Consider the following 20,369-nt stretch of genomic DNA (forward strand, 5'->3'; position numbering starts at 1 on the left):
TGGATTCTTAACCACTGTGCCACCGGGGAAGTCCTGCTACTTTCATTTGTCTTTCTGTCTGCTGTTCTGTTTGGGTGATCTCCATTATTTTATCTTCCAGATCACTTATTCGTTCTTCTGCATTATTTAGTTTGCTCTTTATTGACTTTAGCCTGGTTTCACCTCAGCAGTTGAGTTGTCTAATTTTGATTGGCTCCTCTTTATAGTTTCTAAGTCCTTGTTACAGTGATCTGCATTTCTAGTGACTGCCTTTCTTAATTCCTCCAGCATTTTTATTACCTCACTTTTGAACTCGGGTTGTTAGACTGGAGAGGTCTGTTTCTTCAGTCTAGAGAAACAAACCAACTTGTTTGTTCTTTCAGGAGATTTCTCTTGATCTTTTAATTGGGAATGGTTCCTATGTTTTTTCATTTTACTTATATTTCTCTGACTCTATGAATTTAAGGGAAACAGTTATCTACTGTGGTCTTGAAGGGCTATTTTTATGTGGGAATGACCCTGTGTAGCCTGTGTGAGTCCAGTATTTTTGGTGTGAGGGCTGTTTTTGGTATGGATGTCTGCCACATCTTTCCTCAATGTGTGTTGGCTGTTATCTCCTTCATAGTGGTGTGATTTTTGTTGTGGTAAGCAGAGTCTGCACTGGATCTTGTGTTGAGTGGGACCTTCTCTTTGCTCTGTTGTTGTCACAGCCCTGTCATGGGCAGGGTCTGTTCCCCAGCTGTTGGAAGAGAAGCCCCCAGATCCGGTTCTAAGCTATGATGTGAGGTAGGCAGGAGTGGAGTGCTCCGGCTGGGAAAGGAGCTGCCTACCAGGAGCTGACTACCCAGACATGTGCTCTGTGACGTCGCCTGCCACCCACTGTGCAGGCTCACAAGTACACTGTTGTTGGCGTGGCCCTCAGCCCTGCCTCTGCTGTGGAGACACCGGTATTGGCTCTGATTTCAGCCCCGCTTCTGTGTGTGCGCACCCACGAAGCCTGTTGCTCCTGGCACAGGACCCGTTTCAGCTACAGGAGAGCCAGTAATCAGCTCAGATTATCCCCAGGCGCTGCCACAGGCATAAATTCGCCGAAGTTGCACACCCGCAGGGAATCGCCTCAGATTTCAGCCCTACCTCTGTATGCGGGCAACCACCCAGCACTTGCACACTCCCAGAACTCATAGCGGCTGAGCCACACCCACTGTGAGCTCACCAAGAATGAGGCTGCTGTGGCAAGTCCCTGCCCCTACCTTAGCGTGCTGACAGTGGGGCTCCGGTGATGGGCGTGGGCTGTGTCCTCCACACACTTCCAGTTGCAGCCTGGACTACACCTGAGGCCCTTCGGGCTGCCTCCACACAAACTGAGTCTTCTCCCCGGGTTTGTCTGCTGAAGCCCAAGTTTCAACCCTGAGCTGCTGCACACACACCAAGAGGCGCGCGTCTTGGGCTGGGAAGTGCAGCAAGGTGGCCAGGGCCACCTGTGCTGGTCTCTCTCTGTCCTGCCTACTGTAAGCCGGCTGCTTCACTCTCCTCTGAGGCTTACTGGGTGTCCCAGTGGACCTACCAGTCAGCTAAGGGGCCTCCCAGTGTGAGGGACCTTTTCCGCTTTCACGGCTCCCTCCCGAGGGTGCAGGTCCTGTCCCAATTCCCTTTTTTTTTTTCTTTCTTTTGTCCTACCCAGTTATTTGGTGATCTTTCTTGCAGCTTTAGTTGTATGAGATCTTCTGCCAGTGTTCGGTGGGTGTTCTGTGAGAATTATTCCAAATGTAGATGTATTTTTGATGTCTCTATGGGAGGATGTGAGTTCTATAATACATCCTTCTATCTTCATCTACACCCCGTTATTGTGTTTCATATACAAAGTGAATTGTGAAAATGCTCCATCCTCCCCAAAGTCCTGTATGATCTCTAGGCCCCATCTCCTTTTTTATATGTATAGGCACTACTCTACTCCTGATTTGTGAGACACAGATTTATATCCTTCTGACAACTTCAGAAAGGGAAATTTTAACTTTCTCTCACGATCCCATTGTATTACTAGGTTTGAGATGCTCGATGCTGCAAAGAACAAGGTCCGGGTGAAGATCAGCTATGTAATGATTGCCTTGACAGTGGCAGGATGCATCTTCATGGTTATTGAGGGCAAGAAGGTGAGAGTGGACTTCCCGTCTATCTTTGTGTATTTTCCACAAAAAAACCTAGCGGAAGTCAGGGGTTGGCCCTTGTATTTATTTTCTGTGATGGGGAGGCTACTTCCTACATGAGAAATGATAAGAAACAAAATAAAACATAGTAGGAACAAACCTGAGATATGATGCCTGGAGATAAATAGCAAATCCTAACTTTGGCAAGGTGAAGGACTAAATTAGTTTTGGTTAAGTAAAAAAAAGTGTTTAGTTATCACAGATGTCATAAGTAATGTAAAACAAGTAGTATGACACTGGCATACTTACTAATAGCTCCTTGCATGTCTGTAAAGCACTCTCATTTTTTTATTGATCCTCACTCTGCTCTTGGTGAGTGTTCTTATCACTGTTCTTTACTTGATGTTCAAACTGGGCCATACATCTAAGCTCCTAAGTGGTACATAGGAATTCAGGTCCAGAAATCCACTCATTGTTAACATCTATGTTACTGTCTTCCAAGTACCTTGCGGTTATCTTATTTAAACCTCACAACACCACTGCAAGATAGATAATTTGATTAGGACCTCATTTATAGATGAGGAAACATAGCTTAGAAACCTTTAGTAACTTACCCAAGTTCACACACATCTCCCTAATGGCAGAGCCACAGTTTGAACCTAGACCTGTCTAATTGAGGTGATGGTAAAAGTGCTCCCAGTTATTGATTGCTCATTATGTAACAGGTATTGTTAAACTTATTTAATGACCACAATAATTCTAAGAACCTAAGAGGTAGGTTCTCTTATTATCCATGTTTTGTAAAAGAGGAACCTGAAGCTTAAAGATGTTAAATAATTTTCCCAATGTCACATAGCTAATAAGTGGCAAGACAAAAAAGTGGAGCCAAGTTTGCCAGGTACCAAACTGCATATATACTGTCTTGTGATTAAAATATTTATTTTTATATGCAGCAGTACTGGCCAAGGCGTTACTTTAACACCATGCATAATTCTATATATCACAGCTTCCATGTGGAAAGAGATGTCTCATATCTATTGTCAGATATTTAAAGGGTTCTTCTGCAAACCCAGTGGTAACTGACATCCTTATCCCCAGTGAGTCCAGAGTAAAAGAAATGAACTTCTGGCTCTCTTTAGAGTCTTGGAATAGAAGATACTGACCATTTAGGCTGATGTTATGGGAGCACGAAGGGCAAGTGTGGAGGCCTGGGTGAATTTCTCTTGACTACTCTGTTCCTGCCCCACTTCAGTATTTTTTCTGTCTCCCTCTTTGACTTTTCATGCTTAGCTCTCAGACTGAACCTGCAGAAGCATGTAGACGGGACATAGGGCTTTCTAGAATTCTGAGAAATCTGCATTGCTTTTGTCTACTTGATTATACTGAGTTTATTTATTTTTTAATAAATTTATTTGTTTTTGGCTGCATTGGGTCTTCGTTGCTGTGCACGGGCTTTCTCTAGTTGCGGCGAGTGGGGCCTACTCTTCATGTGGTGTGTGGGCTTCTCATTGCGGTGGCTTCTCTTGTTGCGGATCATGGGCTCTAGGTGTACGGGCTTCAGTAGTTGTGGCTCGTGGGCTCTAGAGCACAGACTCAGTAGTTGTGGCACATGGGCTTAGTTGCTCCGTGGCATGTGGGATCTTCCCGGACCAGGGCTCGAACCCGTGTCCCCTGCATTGGCAGGCGGATTCTTAACCACTGTGCCCCCAGGGAAGTCCTACTAGCTGAGTTTAAATACTCCAGAAACAAATCACTTCTGAGGTCTTCCCTAGCCTCATCCAAGGGTATACGCTGTATACTTTAAAGAGTTCCTCTCCTGTTCTATACCATAAAATTTTTTCTCTTTTATGGAACTATCCGTTTCTAATTGGTAAATGTTATTGGAATGAAGAACTTTTGAACTTAATGTGATTTAGAAGACAGAAATTAGCCATTGTGTTTTGTCCTCTCCATCAACTTACCAGTCCGATTCTCCTCCCCTCCCCATACTTAATTCTTTACATGTGAAATCACACAGATAGAAGAAAATACCACCTTATAGGGTGCTGTCTTCACTCATATGGTATAAAAAATTTGAGACTGGTCTGTTTATGTAAGCTTCAAAGAGATGTAACAAGTCACAGGGAGGGAAATAAGGGAAGAGGATGGTTGTTTCTCCTCCACTCCTGTTTGCTCTCAAAGGACGGAAAAGCAGGGTAGACACTGCTGGGAGTCATCAGTGGTAGTATTTGGTGAAGTCTGGGATTCCCAAAGCTGAATGTTTTTGGTACAAGAGGAGTAAGGAACTAGAAGGGTGTGAAAATATACAAATGAGTTGGGGAAGGAGAAATGGTAGCAACAAAGAAAAGTGAGAGGAGGGAAAAAAGGGATAGAAATGGAAACAAGAAGGTATTTAATACTAAAGAGAGGAAAAGAGAAAGACAAGGGAATACATTATAAAGGGAGAAGAGAGGCTGGAAGATTTGAAGAAAGGAGGCCAGAAAGGAGAAGGTAGAGGTGTGGCATTTCTCTCTGGTGCTTGAATGGGTGAGCTGCTGTTCTAGGAAGGATCAGAGGAGGCAGAAGGCACGTGGAGGGGCTGCTGTGCCCGGAGCACAAGCAGCCAACCCTTCCATGCCTGTACTTCCCGTGTCAGCCTGCTGGCGTCAATGCAGTGACATCCTCCCCAGACCAGCATAAATAATCACTTGTTCAAATTGGTTTCACTTTAGGGTGCCAAAAGACACGAGTCTTTAACAAGCCTGAACCTAGAAAAGAAAGCTCGTCTGAGAGAAGAAGCTGCTGTGAAGGCCAAAACAGAGTAGCGGAGATATCCATGTTGGCTGGATTTTGAAAATCTAGAAACAATGTTGCAGTAACAGGCCTTATTAAAATGAATGTGGTATGAGTTCCCTAATTCTGCTCTAGAGCTACAAATAAATTTTCTTAAAGAAATGACTTGTCTATATTTTACGGCTTTGATCCAGGTTAAATGCAGCCTCAGCTTTTTTGAGAAAATGAAAGAATGAAAAGTGAGACAACTTACTTGAACTTTAATATTAACTCTTCTTTAGAGAGTCAGGTCCTGTACCTTACTTTAATTCCCATTACCAAAGTGACATCTCCCCAGAAGCCAAATGGTTTCTAGTTCTGCATTTCTCTCTCTTCAGTGTCCTCATTTCTGAAGAGATAATAAGGAGGGCCAGCTGAGCACACTGCCCAGGTGCACGTTGGAGAGCAAACCTCCCCAAATACCCTGGTGTTTCTCGAGAGCCCTGGGAAGCAGCCAGACCACACTATGCCTTTGTCAGGCGTGCTGGAAGACAGAGGCTTTTAGGAGAAGTCTTTGAAAAAGTCCCGGCAAGGTGATGATGGAGGTCTGGCCACAAGTTTCTGAGGATTTTGAAATCCCAGCACTGTGGAGTCGCTTGGGGCCAGCACAGTCACCTCTTCTGCTCCATGGCTTACAATTCCCAACCGGTCCTTTTTCTTCTGCCTTTACACTAAATTTCTCAGTTATGAATATCTATCAAATGCATTTTCTTATTAGTGTTAAAAAATAAGCATTTGCATCTGGTATGTGTCTTACTTACAGTTCGACGAGGGTGCCAGGTTGTCTCACATTTAGGTATGGATGCTGGTTTCTACTTAAGTATTTCATTTATTCTTATGTGCTTCAATAGTATTAACGGATGGCAGGTCCGCATAAACACCCCAACCTGCTGGTTCTCTTCAGAGGGTTATAGCAGATTAAAAAGTAATATATGCAGCTGTTTGGGAATTTGGTTTAATAAAATACTCAGTAAAATGTAATGCACCACTCTACAGCTTCATAATCTATCTGATGATGTTAATTGTGTCTGTCTATATACTTTACAGTACTTTAACCTTAGCTTCATTTTAGATATCAAGCTCTTTGATTTTTATCACGTGCAAATTTATCATCAAAAAGCATTGCTTTGTATACATTTTAGCAGATTAGTTTTTCTTGATTATTTTGGAACATTTATGTTAACGTCTTATCTAAATATGGGTTTTAAATATGGGTAAAATCTAATGTACTTCTTTTTAAAAGTGTATCATCTTTCTTCATAGAACAATACCATTTTTAACTTCTAAAGAAGCATTTTAAAGTGTTGTATCTTGGAGATATATTGTAATAAAATGTATGATTAAGTCAAAGCTCAAAAATGCTACCATGCAGCAAGAATTTATATAATCGTTTCTCATTTTGTGTCAATTCATATTCAGTAACTTATAGTGACTACCTCTTTTTGGGTTAAATATAAATTTCATGACCAGTATTTACGACCTGCCCCTATCTAATCCCACTTCTCCCAGTACCCTCACTTATTAACTAGTAACTCTAGTATCTTATACGCTTCCAACTTGTCAAGCAGATATTTCACGAGCACTATTAAAAGCAACAAGGGCGAAACTCTTCTTTTGTATTCTATAATACACACTTTCAATTAAGTGATCATTGTACTATGTTTTGCTTAATTCCTAGATTATTTTTTCATGTTTATCATGTCTCTATAGGTAAAATGGGCAGAAAACATTTTCCACTTCATATTTCCTGTAAGCCCTATTTGAATAAAGTTAACATGTGAGGCTATGGTTAGATACTTTTAATCAACAAAAATAATAGTATAGGGAATTGACTCCAGAAACTTATTGAAAGCACGCAAGGAATGAAGTTGTGATGGTGGTATAATTCATTGTCATTCATCAAACATTACTTGAGTCTCTCCTATATACAAAAAGTGAGAATACAAAGATAAATAAAACATACTTGACTCTGCAGAGCTCATAGTTTACCAGACACATGGCCCATGAAACCATTACAACACAAATTGGTAAATGATATATTTTGAATTTTATAACAGAAGCTATAGCAAGAAGCAAGAAAACCGAATTCAGCTGTCAGCTGTGGCTGGAGGCAGGCAGCCAGTGATGGTTACACAAAGTGGTGATTTTCTGAACTGAGTCTGTAGCATGGGTAGGTTTAGGTCAGACCTAATGAAAGAGAGCAGCCTCATTCAGACATTGAGCTTGCCCTGAGAATCAGGAGAGGGCAGTCTGACGAGGTAGTGAGAGGTCCTTCAGTAAAATGCCTTTATAATTTTGTTCTGGTTTATTTTTAATTTTTATTTTGATAAAAACTTAAAACTTTTAGATCCTCAGAACAAACACAACCATTGCTTATTTTTCCCAATTTACAAACTTGATTCCATGGACCATTTCACGTCCCATCGTGTAGGCTATCACTTAAAGTGTATGAGTGGCATCTGACATAAATCTCCAATCCACCACCATCCTAGGCTTATTCTCTTAATTCACCTGATCGCCCAAACCAAATACCTTGGAGTTATTCCAGACTCCCTTGCTCCCCTCATTTAATCAGTCATCCTGTCTTGTGAGCCTTACTTCTAAATTTTTGTCAAATACAGTGATCCTCTAGAATAGTCACTGAGAGGAACAGAATGAGAATCTGCTCAAGGACAGACACAAGAGATTAATAACAGACCTTAAGATTAAAGTCAGAAGCCCTGGGATCTAGACTTGCTTTTCCAACGGTGTTGCTTTGCAAATTGAGGTTATAGGTCTTAGAATCTTGTAATTCAAGGCAATGTTTTTTAAAAAATACAAAACCATGCCAGAATTGAGAGGAAACCATCTTTTAAAATACCTAACCTTTTTTTTTTTTTTTTTTTGGCCAATCTGACTCTACTACTTGATTTCTAAAGGGTTTAGTAATTACTCATCCACAATTTAACTGTTTTGTCATTTCCTAATGCTGCTGATGCAATGATGTTTTCTGTAGGATGACAAGCTGCTGAGATTACGACATCTGTATGGCCTTGTAATTTCTGTACAATCTCTTTAGTCTGAAGGTTCCAAATATAAACCAGGTTATCCTCTGAACCAGACACAATCCACTTTCCACCAGTAACTGAAAAACTGGCAAATATGCAGTATTTCTCGTTCTTGTGACCAGTATATGTCTTCAGGCATCTGCCTCTGCTATAATCCCATAGTTTAAGAGTATTGTCCAAAGTTGCAATGAGAATATATTTACCATTTGGAGAAAATTTTACAAAAGAGACAGGAGGGTTATCATCATCAACAAGTGTTTTTAAACACTGACCTGATGCAGCATCCCAGATTCGACAGACACCATCATAGCTACCTGACACTATCAAGGACCCGCTACAATTAAAATGAACAGCAGAAACTGGGTCAGAATGAGCAGACAAAGTCTTAAGGCACTTTCCTGTTTTCTCCTCCCATATTTTCATGCTCTCATCAAAAGATCCTGAAATGATGAGGTTAGATGGTGGATTGAAATTACAGCAAAAAACATAATCACTGTGCCCCGTAAGCGTTTTCAAACATTTTCCAGATCTCACATCCCAAATCTTTAGAGTTTTATCATCTGAGGCAGAAACAAGACGACCGGAATCTGATGACCAGGCAACATCTGATATTTCCAGATTGTGTCCTTTAAGTGTTTTCTCATTTTTTCCATCATAGGCTCCCCAAATTATAATTACTTTATCAGCAGAAGAACTTGCCAGCCATTCTCCATTAGGACTAAACTTAACTGATGATACTGCTTCCGTATGTCCCACCAGAGTAAATTTCAGAGCATAGTTTGGTTTTTCAGACACACAATTGCTCGGATTGGCTGATGAGGAGAGAGCCGACTCTGCTTTGGCACCTCCTGACTCCTTTGTAGTCATGACTCTGAAGCTCCAAGTCTGTAGGCTGGCTAGATGTCCGGTCCTGAACCAGGCAGCCAGTATTTTGGCCCTTCTGTCCAGTAAAATGAAGATAAAAAACATCGGACTCAAAAAAACAAAAAATCAACAAACTAAAAAACGGTCTTTTAGTGACAATTTCTGGATCGTTTTTAAACTGCAATATACACTGATACAACAGCACGGCTTGGACCGCTTCAGTTTTTCCTCGCTTCTTCCTCTGTAAACAAATACTTGAGAAATACTATTAAAAGGGTCCTGTGCGCTGTCCGCAAGTAAGGTATTACTGCTGGGTATTCTGCGAATGTATAAAGCGGTCCAAAGCTGCACGCGGAGGGGTGGGGCGAGGGGGGTGGGGCGAGGGGGGGTGGGAATCTACAGAAAGTATTTCTCACCGCTCCTCCCCCCAGCTCTGAAATGTTTGAGACTACTGAGCACCCCTACCCGCCAGACTTTAGGTACTCTACTTGAGCATGAATGAATCACCGCTTTAAACAGATTTCAGAAGCTAAGTGAAAACCTGCGTGGGCTCGGTTCCCTGAGGTCCAGGCCTGCGTCTCACTCTCCACACCGCTCCGTAGCGAACTAACGCGAGGGCAGCACAGCCGGGCGCATGCGCAGAGGGTGCCCTTCCACCACCACTTCCGAACCGAGGTGACTTGTGGGGGAAGCCCGCTTGCGCTTGCGCAAAAGAAAGTCCTGAGGTTTTCTTCCGGCATTCTGCACCCTCGCCCTCCAGGCGCGAGCAGTTTGCTGCGTTCTTGGGCGAGAGGGAAAGTGAACAAGCCTTCTTCCAGACCTCACTGGCTAGCGTGGGAAGCAGTGAGTATTTCGAAGAATATTCATTACTTTTTGGAAACCGTGTGACGAGAACGGACTGAATTTTGCGATGCCCGTAGCTGCAGGGTTAAGCCCCCATTTGGATGTAAGGCGCTCAGACCGCGCGTTTCTTAGCAGACCGGGGCCCACCCAGCGCCGATGACTCTGCGTAAGCTCCGTCTGCACAGGTGGCTTTCATTCTGTTCTCCACCTGCTGTGGTGTAGAGCCTGGTGGGGGGTACGAAAGGCTGCAAGTAGGCGAGGGGGACGTAGCTAAATTTACGCCCAGATTGTAAGACTTCTGATTTAAAAAGTGTTCCCTAAACGTTTCGGGAAGGATAAAGAATATGTGTTAGGGGCCTTTAAAGGCCAGTGCTCAGGTAGCCCGACATGGTAGTGCCGGGGGAAATGAGCAGACGTTTGTCTTAGCACTTCCTTATGGTTTAAATTTTCCAAAGACAAGGAAAGTTCAGATCTGCATAGGTGTTTGGAACGGAAAAGGTGGAATGGGGTAAGAAATGTGTAAGGTTACTCGTAACTAGGCTTTAGCCAGCCCTCCCTACTTTTAAGAAATGATTAGTGGCTGTGAAGTAGGTGAAGGATAGATGCTTTTCAGGTGTAAATTACTCTTTAAACAAGAATAAGTTTACCAAAAATGGAAGCCTATTTTCTCCAATCCTGTATAGTCTGTCCCTTGGTATCTACAGGGAATTGGTTCCACGACACCCTGCCCCCCGCCCCGCCACACATCATACCAAAATCCACTGGACGCTCAAGTCTTTTGTATAAAATGCTGGAGTATTTTCATATAACCTACTCACATCCTTCCCTATACTTTAAAATCATCTCTAGATTACTTACAATACCTAATACAAATGCTATGTACATAGTTGTCAGGATGAAGCAAATTCAAGTTTTGCTTTTTGGAACTTTCAGGATTTGGGGGGGAAGATTTTTGATCTGTGGTTGGTTGAATGTAAGGATGTGTAACCCACATATAGGGAGAGTCGATCGTAATTGCTCAATAAAGAGTGCCCAAGAGAGGCTGTTAGTGTTGTTTGAAAGGTTTTCCTGGTAGCCAGTTGAAGTGAAGAGGCAAATGTGTCTCATGATGTTTTCTGTCAGTCACCAATTAAAGCATTTGGAAATAAAGGGTCTCCTGTCCTATACATACTGGGGATAATTTAAAGTCTTGCTTTTATAAGGCACAACAGCATAATTAGATCACCTAGAATAAACTAGTAAAAACCTCATTCCTTAAAGACCCTACTACTCTAGTTTGGAATGTAGACAGGAATTGACTTAGCTAGTGCAAATTAACAGTATAAACACAATGTGGTGCTGAGAATGGGAAGAGCATCTTTAAAATGGTTTGAAGCATCCATTTTTATACATTATCTTAATCTGATTAAACTCCACCTCCTCCCTCTCCTTTCCTCCTCCCATTTGCCAGGGTTAGAGTGATTTTTACTGGGAAGCTTAGAAACACTCTAAGTAACTCATTAAAAAATAAATTTAAAAGCACTTCACAGAACATAGGTTTTGTTTCAAAGAATATAAGTAAATCTGTATTTTTCCAACACAGAGTAAAGAAAGGCAATTAGACAAGGTAAACACATGGTCTGAGGGCTAAGATGGGTGTTCGTACTGGAGTATATTTAGCCCACTAGAAATACCACAAGCATGAGGGAGAGAGGGGGCACACAATTAAGAATGTGTTGACAGGAATATCCAGAAATGATTTTGCGTCAGATTTTCCCGAAATTTGAGTGAGAGATTTCAGTATTAAAATTCATTTCTTGGTGTCTGCAGTGTTTTTATGAATAGCATCAGGAACTCGTGTAAAGAAAAAGCTATGAACATAACTAGTTAAATCTTTATTCATTAGTCATGTTCTAATACTAACATGTAGTCCTAATATTGTAGTCCGTATGGATTAGGACAAAGAATTAGTTTACTTCCTTGGGAAGAGGGGAGCATCAGCAACTGTGGAGTGTGTAGGAATAGGGAATACTGATACAAGTAAATCCAAAGTGGCTGAAACCATAACTAGAGATTTGCATTTGGGGCTCTTAAGCAAAATTCCTTACTCGGTCCCGTTTTTAATCATTTCTATTTTTGCTACTTTTAATCTTCACCAGATAGGTGATTTGGAAGTTTCTCTCCTATTAAAGTTTCTTTAAATTTCCCACAGAAGTTTTAGAACTGAAAGTCTCATCTGTGGTTGAAAGGTTTATTCTCCTTGCCACCCAGTAAAGTTGCAATTCTAAGCAGAAATATTGCCACAAATGGGTCATTTTTTTTTTAATTCTAAAAAAATTGGGGGTGGGGGGTGGGTATGTGTGTCAGACCTTAAACACGGCCTGGGAGTGATTCCTATACTAAGGAACAACTTTCGTAGCAACTGATTACCAAATCCAGACCTCAAAAATCAAGCATGATAGAACTCTATACATACCCAGTTGCCTAAGACCACTAGCAATTTAAATATACAAGCGTCTCTTTGGGCTAAATATGGGGTGGCCATGCAACTTATCTAAACTGAGACTTCTTTAAAGTGAAACGGGGCACTAAAATAATTAACAGGTGTTGATTTAAAAACTGGGACTGCCCCCAGCAAATCAGAACAGTAAGTGTGGACTTCCCAAGAGGGCTCTCCTCATTGTCAGAAGTTAATCTTGGAAGATTCTACACTCTTTGTATGCTAATTTGCACTCCAGCCTTCGCAGATCTCTCCCCACCACTGTGGTCTTCTGGGTTTCTATTTTCTCCTTACCCATAAATAATGCTGGGGCCAAGTGTTTTAGATAGGGCAGTGATCCATATTGTGGACACCCGCTGGGCTCCTTTGGCTTCCTCAGGTTAAGTGGGTATAGATAAAGGAATTTAGAGAGTAATTTCATTCTTTGGAAAAACATTCAAGATCACAGAAATGACCATTATTGATTTTAAAATTAGAAAAATACTTTTTTTAAAAAAAAAAGGTCATGAAGAACCTAGGGGTTAAGACGGGAATAAAGACACAGACCTACTATAGAATGGACTTGAGGACACGGGGAGGGGGAAGGGTAAGCTGGGACGAAGTGAGAGAGTGGCATGGACATATATACACTACCAAATGTAAAATAGCTAGCTAGTGGGAAGCAGCCGCATAGCACAGGGAGATCAGCTCGGTGTTTTGTGACCACCTAGAGGGGCGGGATAGGGAGGGTGGAAGGGAGGGAGATGCAAGAGGGAAGAGATACGGGAACATATGTATATGTATAACTGATTCACTTCGTTGTAAAGCAGAAACTAACACACCATTGCAAGGCAATTATACTCCAATAAAGATGTTTTAAAAAAATACTTTTTTTCAAAATGGCAAATGAAATAGGGGCAACAGTCATCTAAGCTAGCTTTAATAAACTTGTAAACCCTACAATTGTGTACTATGGATGACAGTGTAGTCTGCAGGAACTAAGACTGTTTTAAGATTTTTTGTTTTCAGAAAAAATACCTGGTCAGTGGAATGTCAAAAATGGTAGAGAAGCAATCACAGAATGAATAAATACATCTTTCTGTTTCTACTGATTTGTCACTTAAATTGGAAGAATGTATAAAGAAAGTACTCTCATGCAGCAATACATATAATGTGTAAAAATGAAAAATCTCTATTTAATAGCCTAATAAGGCAACCACCACTTCCACATTGGTTGGATATAATTGGCAAAAAAATGTTTTCTTCTTAGAGTATGCCAGAAGAGACTGATGAGCTATTTCTGGTGTATATATAAACATGGTGTTGATTATATATTAGTTACCCTGTAAAATATACCCATTAACTTTTCTCAGAAGGCATAGGGTTTTTTGGGGTTTTTTTGTTTGTTTTAATACAACAAACCTGTGTTATGACAGCGTTTGCTTTTGTAAACTTCGGGTCAAATTATGTCTCCTGAAAGGAGACATAAAACATATAAAACACTTAAATTTTGACACTAAAGAGTTTTATATTCCATATAAAACACTTAAATTTTGAGACACTAAAGAGTTGCTAATCCTTGTTTCAAACAGCAGCATAAAGGAATTCCTTTGAGCTTTCTTTGGTAACCAAGTACCCTTTACTAATATCACATAGATGCACATTCCTTCAGTCATTTAATATTTATTGAATGTCTACTGTGTGCAAGGCACTCATCCATGGCCTGACCAACCACATTCAAGTACAAAGAATCATTAGAACCATTCCAAATCAAAGTGTAAGAACACTTTGAAAAAGGACATAGAGTGGTCAAAATGACGAGGTAAGCAGAACATACTCAACAACATACATTAAAAGGTCATTTTTTTAAACTTTGGACACTCCTTGTGTTGACACTCCTTTAGGAAGCTGTGTTAAATTCACATCCATGGATGGCACTGCTTTCTATGGCAGCATTCTTTGTTCCAAAGCCTTTCCCTCTGTGTCAGTACTTCCTACATTTGAGTTTCTTGAATGGAAACATGTTTCTGAGTTTAGCCATTATGCTTCTAAACTCAAAATCAAGCATTTATATATTATTTTTAACTTGTCAGGTCATACAGAATTTTAGCACCACAGAAGGGGAAAGATGTTTGGACTGAGAGGGTCTACACTCCAGATTATGTAACCTAAAAGCAATTCATACCTGATTTAGTCATTTCAAGGGGACTGATAAGGAAGAACGAGAAAGAATGGCCCAACAAAACGAGTTGGCCCCGCTATGGTTGCTGTGTCTTGTTCTGGGAATTCTTGGCACAGAACACCTCACGGTGACTGCTGCTTTCTTCAAGACACACAACCTGCAGGGCTTTTCCCCACCTTTAGACAGTGTCCAAGGTGTGACCTTGAGGCAAAGTAAATTCTCCTAAGTGTTGATTTTGTCACTATAACATAATGACAATTATCCACCTCAAAGAGCAGTTGAAGGATTAAATGAGAAAAAGTCAAAGCCCTTACTTAGCCAGGCACCTGGAACACAACAGTGGTTCAAATAACGACTAGTTGCCTTTATCTGACCTGCAGGAAAACAGACTGGGACCTCCTTGTCTACCCCTAGCTGAAAACAGAATGGAACTTCATCTACCCTTAATCCTTTCTTATTACCCCAGACTTCCAGATGAATTTTATGTCCAGTAGCAATCTGGTATTTTTAGAATCAGCATATAATGATATTTATTTTACTTTATCACATTCTTCTGATGCTCTGGTACCCATTGTTACTACCTGTCCTTTTCTGACAATAAAGCATGTTATAGAATATTCTCCAAGTTAGAGCAGACTAACTGTACTAGTAGTACTACATCTGCCTTCAATTACTTTAGCTTCTTAAAGATATATATGTAACTTTAACTTTTGATGATAGAAAAAGATAGCCAAGAATATCTCCCAGCGGGGTAGATATATATTTACTCTGCTCACCTCACAACAGAAGAAAATGGTTCTGTTAACTTCAGATGGCAAAAAATTCAGATTTGAGACTTCCATATATATGTATACCTGTCTCTGCAAATGAGCAAATTTTGGAATGTAGGAGGTAGAACATAGTAAATAAATATGAAAAGCAAATAATACCTCTTTCTAAAAGTGGATCCCTTTTCTTTAGTGAAAATCACCCTTAGACATCACAATTTCTAATATATATAAAAAGCCCCAAGCCCTTAAACAGCTATAATGACTTGCCTATTGATATAAAAATGTTCACAAAATTCATTAGCGAGAAAGAAAAATTCTTCAACCTGAGGAAAACTCTTTCATAATGCAACCCCAAATTGGGGTATTAAATAACTGAAATATTTATTTAGCACTAGAGAAGTAAATTCATAGTTGCCCGTGGGTGGCCATGTACAACAAAGGATGGTTGACAAAGTTTGATTAATAAAATATACTACATATTTTCCCTTATGCAAAGTCAGCAACAATCTGGAATAATTCAGATTTATTATGGGATAACTGTTAAAGTTTATATCTGTAACAATAACGATGAAAAATGACCCAGAGCCCATTCAGCTTTATCTGGCAGATGGAAGGAACGATCCTAGGGCAATAGAATTTTCGAAAACAGTACAGCTGATATAAATTAAGTTTAAAAGGGTTCTAATTACTTAGTGACAACATGAATTAAAAGTGTTCCATGGAGAACTCTGTCTCCTAATTCTCACCATTCTTCGTATCTATCATCTTTACCTTTTTTGGTGTCTCTCAATCTGGCCGTTATCTACCTCCTGGTCCTTCAGATACAAAGTGCCTTTACATCCCAAATGTTATCAATGCTTTTTCTTCCCACTAAAGTTCTCATTTCAAAGAATACACTTTGAAAGTTTGGAGGAGGAAGAAAAGGAGAGGAAAGTAAAATCAAGCCACTTCCCACCCCCACCCCATCAGTATATTAAACTACAGAAGAGTTTTCCTGTGTTGAAATTAGCATGCTTTTGTAATAAGTAACATCTTAATGATAAGATTATACAATAAATTGATACAATCTGCCAGGTAGAGAACTAAAAATAGGACTTAACAGCTACCTCCTAAATGTCATCCTATTACCAAAAAGGCTGCTTTATCAGTTACAACAATTATGCTGGGATTTAACTTTTAATCAATTCCAACTTTTGTATTAAAAAAAATTCATTGCAAAAAATTAGCTCGTTATCTCATGGCTCATGAACTTCTAGGACAGGAGCAAGATAAATTCCTCTTGTTTTAGACAGAAAATAGACCACATTAGTTAAATGGACTTTGTTTTAATTCATTCATTGAGACACCTGCAATTGCTAGCAAAAATTCCCAATGTATGCTCTTCTTGCTAACTTGGGGAAATAATTTTGTCTTATATTTTTTCCATTCAAATTGGTTTATCAAAACGAGCTGAAATTTTTTAAATTATCCAATAGAAGGTACGTGATTTAAAACATCCTAGAGAAATGTGTTACCAGTAATTTACAATTTTAAAAAACTCAGCCACGAAAAAGTCAAAGCTAAAAACAAAATTTTTACTATGAATCAGTGTTTATATTACCCTTCTGAAAGAAGTTATATTTTAATGTGATGTAAAGGCAACATTGAAAGTTTTTCTTTAAATTAACCACCTAATTTGTCCCTAAAATTACAAAGAATCAAAGTCTTTTACAGGTCAAGTGCAGTAAACTAAAATGTTCTTTCAGCACAAAGCAGCACTAGAAAAAGTAACAGTTATAGATGGGAGTTGACTAGTTTTGCGTGGCTGCTCCATCAATAACAGACAGACATCAGACGGTATCCATCCAGAGCACAGACACAGTTACAGACTAGATGCAAAAAATGCATCACACGCTTGGCTGATAAATGTCCTCTGTCTTTGTATCTTTCTACTTTGAATGAAGTGGATTTTTTAAAGTTTAAATCAGATCACGTAAGTTGGCTGCTTAAATAACATGATGAGGTATGAAAGCTCTGAATGTCCCTAAAGTTCAGCAGGATTTACCAGAGACATAACAGCTTGCCAGGGGAACTTCCAAATAGTTATGCTTTGGGCTTATAATGAATTCTAGAAGAGGACAAAATTAAAGAGGTTTAATAAAAGGATATTCTCTGAAAAAGTGAGCAACTTTTCCTTCAGAATTCATTTTTGAACAGCACATCAACAAAAAATCTTCTCTGATAATATATCCCAACATTGAGTCAAGATGGCCAACTAGCACCAAGAAGTCGTATTGAACTCAGTTGCAGTTCTCTTGGCAATTAAGCTTATTTTTTCATTCCAGTCTGAGCACAAATGTGGATCACTGAAGACAGTACTGGAAGCGCCATTTGCAGGTAGAGATTGCAGTCATCATTAAATGAGCCAGAAGGTAGAACTGTTTTTATTTTATGGAGGGGACTTGACTGGGTAGTACTAGTAGGAGATGAAATGAAATGATTAGGGAACAATGAGGTTATAAGAAAAAGATCACTGCCCTTATTTGGGTTAAACAGGTCATGTCCAGAAGATGGTTATTTAAGATAAAGATGCTACTTATGTGCAGCATGAATACATTAGAATCCAGCTGCACCCAACTAAGGGAAAAAAAAAGAATTCCCTAAGTAACCTTTAAAAGCATGTGTTACTTGCCAGTCACAGAGGGGAAAAGCACCTAGGGTGAACTCCAATTTAATGAGGACCTTGATCAGGACCACAAAGCCTGAAACATTTGTTTTAATGCATAAACACAGCCTCTAGTCACACTGGTTAAGTTTGGGAAAATCAGAGGGCTTTTTTTTTTCTGTTTGTTTTTAACTTGTTTATTGAATTACAGGATACGGTTTCGATCACTAAGGATTCTAAATCTCCATACCAGCATTAGAATTGAACCACTTCCAAATCCTAAGACACATAAGACCAAAGAGAAGCAGTAGCCATACAAATTAATATGTGCCCCTCTCCTTTTTGCTCTAAGGGAATCTTCAAACCAGTATCACATTTAAGAGTCAAAGTGTTAATTCTTCAGCATTCCTGACAACTAGAAAGCACATTCACTGAAGGCTGAAGGTGAGGGAGCGGATGGTTGAATATCTGTGGAGAATGGTGCCAACAGAGGAAAGAAAACCATCCAATCTCAGTAAGGATTAATGCAAATTTGGCTAGAAAAAGCCACCAGGTAATCCAAGGGTTCACTGTGGAAGAACTCATGAAAAGTACTCTGAAGTACACAACAGGTCTAAACATCTCCCTTGTTGCAAGTAGTTGTGTGAAATTCAAGATAAAGGTTTAGTCTCATCTTTTAATGTATTTTTTCCCACATTAAAGGGAATGAGGAGTCCTCTTTTTTCCCCCAGAAAAAAAAAAAAAGGGAGCCACATTATTATGTGTATATTCCCATGACTCTATAATATGTAAGTGCGGATCTCCACAGCCTAGGGGTTTTCCATAAGAGAGCGGGCCGTTCTGGTTACCCTTTTATTAGAAGGGTATTCCACCACAGAGAGCCAGAGGTTTTCCAGATGTGTGTAAGAGAGCAGGTGCGCAAGGCAAGCAAATGAGCGCAAACAGTATTATGGAAAACATTTGAGAAGTTAGCTCCATGAGGACTGTGGGCTCCACAAGAGGACTTGACTGGGTAGCCTGGTCTGACACGGGGACATGAAAGCAGAGTATTGCTTCAAAGCTGGAAACCTTCCATAGGTGCCTCACACTGCTGGAAGATGTACTGCTGCTGGCTAAGGTCAACCTGGGGTGCAATGCTGCTGTCTTCATCCTCGGTCCCGAAGTAATGCTCAATGAGATCAAAGGCCTTCTGGTAGATCTCTTGGTTTTCATGACTCTGTAAGAATTCAATTTTATCCAGACCTAGAATGAAGAATTAAAAAAAAAAAATCTGTTGTATATCTGTTGGAAATTCTAATAAAACTATATTTTGCCATGTCTCTTTCCTTGACATAAAAGGAAGATTCGCTATATCTCATAAGCATCTTGCAGCAACATAGAAAACATTGCTGGGATTACATCTGAATAATACTATTGCAAACTGACATCTTAAACATGTGTGCAAGAAACAGCCCGTCCCCAGAAGCAGCAGTTTCCATAACAGTCACAGCATCCTGTGCCCGAGGCCAGGAACAGAAGTTTTCCTATTGGACTGTGTCTGTGGCCTAATTTATTCTTTGCTCTGGTTCTATCTACCTAGGCCCTGAGCTATCCAATATCATTTCAACACATGTGTAATATCCTTAAATCAATCAGAATCAATTTCTATTGCTTAAACTAAGAAGTCTAACCAGAACAATTAGCCAACACATACTCCTCCCTTTATTAAGTTTAAGCACATCTGAGCTAGGCTTTCTTTTACCTATAGCCATAAGCAATCTAACTGCTACAGCGATACTGGAAATAAATGTTAACACTGCTCAGAAGAAAAAAATACATACTCATATATGTATCCATATTAATATATATATATATATATATATATATATATACACACATCCAAAAATTAACAAAAGTTCTCTCCTATGGCAAAAGATCTGGGTAGAGGAACATTTGTCTTTTCATACATTTCAAAATTTCTTACACTAAGCAGGAATATAGTTTTTATAATCAGGCCTTTAAAAAATGGTAAACTGTTAAAGTCATTTTGGAAAACAATTCTGCATTATCTGATGAATTTGAAGATGAATGTGCCCTATGATCCCTAATTCCAATTTTAGGAATAAACAAACCCTAGAGCCGTGGTTTTCAATCCTGCTGTGCATTAAAATCGCTTAGGGAACTTAGAAGTTTTAAAGCACAGTGAGTGGTGAACCAGTGATGAAGAGTACAGTTAGAACTGAGATTGGAAGGATGAGGAAACCAAACAGAAGATAGCGACTCTACTGTTTCTAATGAAACTCTCAGAAAGAGTTTACAGTCAAGAACACTTCAGGAACACAGGAATTGGGGGATGCAACTCAAAATCAGAACTCTAAAATCTTACAAGAGAAAAGGAGTGGAGTCGGGCATTGTCTACAGTAGATATGGATGCTCTTGAGGCTCAGATGGACTAGTAAGAATACAAAAGTACCCACAATGGCAAGCAGAGTCAGGGAATGGAAGATCCTAACAGCCCAGTGTAAAAAGGGCTCAACTTAAAAGGGTACTTGCTTCTTTTCACATCTACAATGCATCTTCGTTTCCAATTCTGCATACTAAATATTACTCATAAGAGAACAACTTTTTTGTATGAGTTTGCTAATGAC

At 39.8% G+C, this 20,369-nt stretch overlaps 3 protein-coding genes and 1 long non-coding RNA gene across 5 annotated transcripts in view; 2 read left to right on the plus strand and 2 right to left on the minus strand.

The window, feature by feature from the left end:
• Positions 1 to 5,060, plus strand: part of FAM162A (family with sequence similarity 162 member A) — a 38,010-nt gene extending 32,950 nt beyond the window's left edge. Inside the window, exons 4-5 of the mRNA XM_029215247.1 lie at positions 2,021 to 2,129; positions 4,835 to 5,060. Of these exons, the coding sequence (XP_029071080.1) occupies positions 2,021 to 2,129; positions 4,835 to 4,927 (202 nt within the window). The 3' untranslated portion in view covers positions 4,928 to 5,060. The remainder of the gene's footprint in view (positions 1 to 2,020; positions 2,130 to 4,834) is intronic.
• A 2,464-nt stretch (positions 5,061 to 7,524) lies between these two features.
• WDR5B (WD repeat domain 5B) lies at positions 7,525 to 9,422 on the minus strand. The gene is made up of 2 exons (XM_029215553.1): positions 9,311 to 9,422; positions 7,525 to 8,921 (listed from the first exon to the last, which is right to left on the minus strand). Exon 2 carries the CDS (start codon positions 8,846 to 8,848, stop codon positions 7,856 to 7,858), a length of 993 nt encoding a protein of 330 aa, XP_029071386.1. The 5' UTR covers positions 8,849 to 8,921; positions 9,311 to 9,422; the 3' UTR covers positions 7,525 to 7,855.
• Positions 9,423 to 9,584: 162 nt separating this feature from the next.
• LOC114890496 lies at positions 9,585 to 19,544 on the plus strand. The gene is made up of 2 exons (XR_003792297.1): positions 9,585 to 9,688; positions 17,423 to 19,544. It is a non-coding gene; the product is annotated as an uncharacterized LOC114890496 (long non-coding RNA).
• Positions 17,495 to 20,369, minus strand: part of KPNA1 (karyopherin subunit alpha 1) — a 67,924-nt gene continuing 65,049 nt past the window's right edge. The window contains exon 14 of one of the 2 annotated variants that reach the window (XM_029214011.1): positions 17,495 to 18,984. In XM_029214011.1, coding sequence (XP_029069844.1) covers positions 18,797 to 18,984 — 188 coding nt within the window. In that variant the 3' untranslated portion in view covers positions 17,495 to 18,796. The remainder of the gene's footprint in view (positions 18,985 to 20,369) is intronic. The other variant, XM_029214010.1, reaches the window with a different exon arrangement.

The sequence above is a fragment of the Monodon monoceros genome, unplaced genomic scaffold (assembly GCF_005190385.1).
Source record: "Monodon monoceros isolate NGI ecotype Baffin Bay Population unplaced genomic scaffold, NGI_Narwhal_1 Super_Scaffold_11, whole genome shotgun sequence".
Lineage (NCBI taxonomy): Eukaryota > Metazoa > Chordata > Mammalia > Artiodactyla > Monodontidae > Monodon > Monodon monoceros.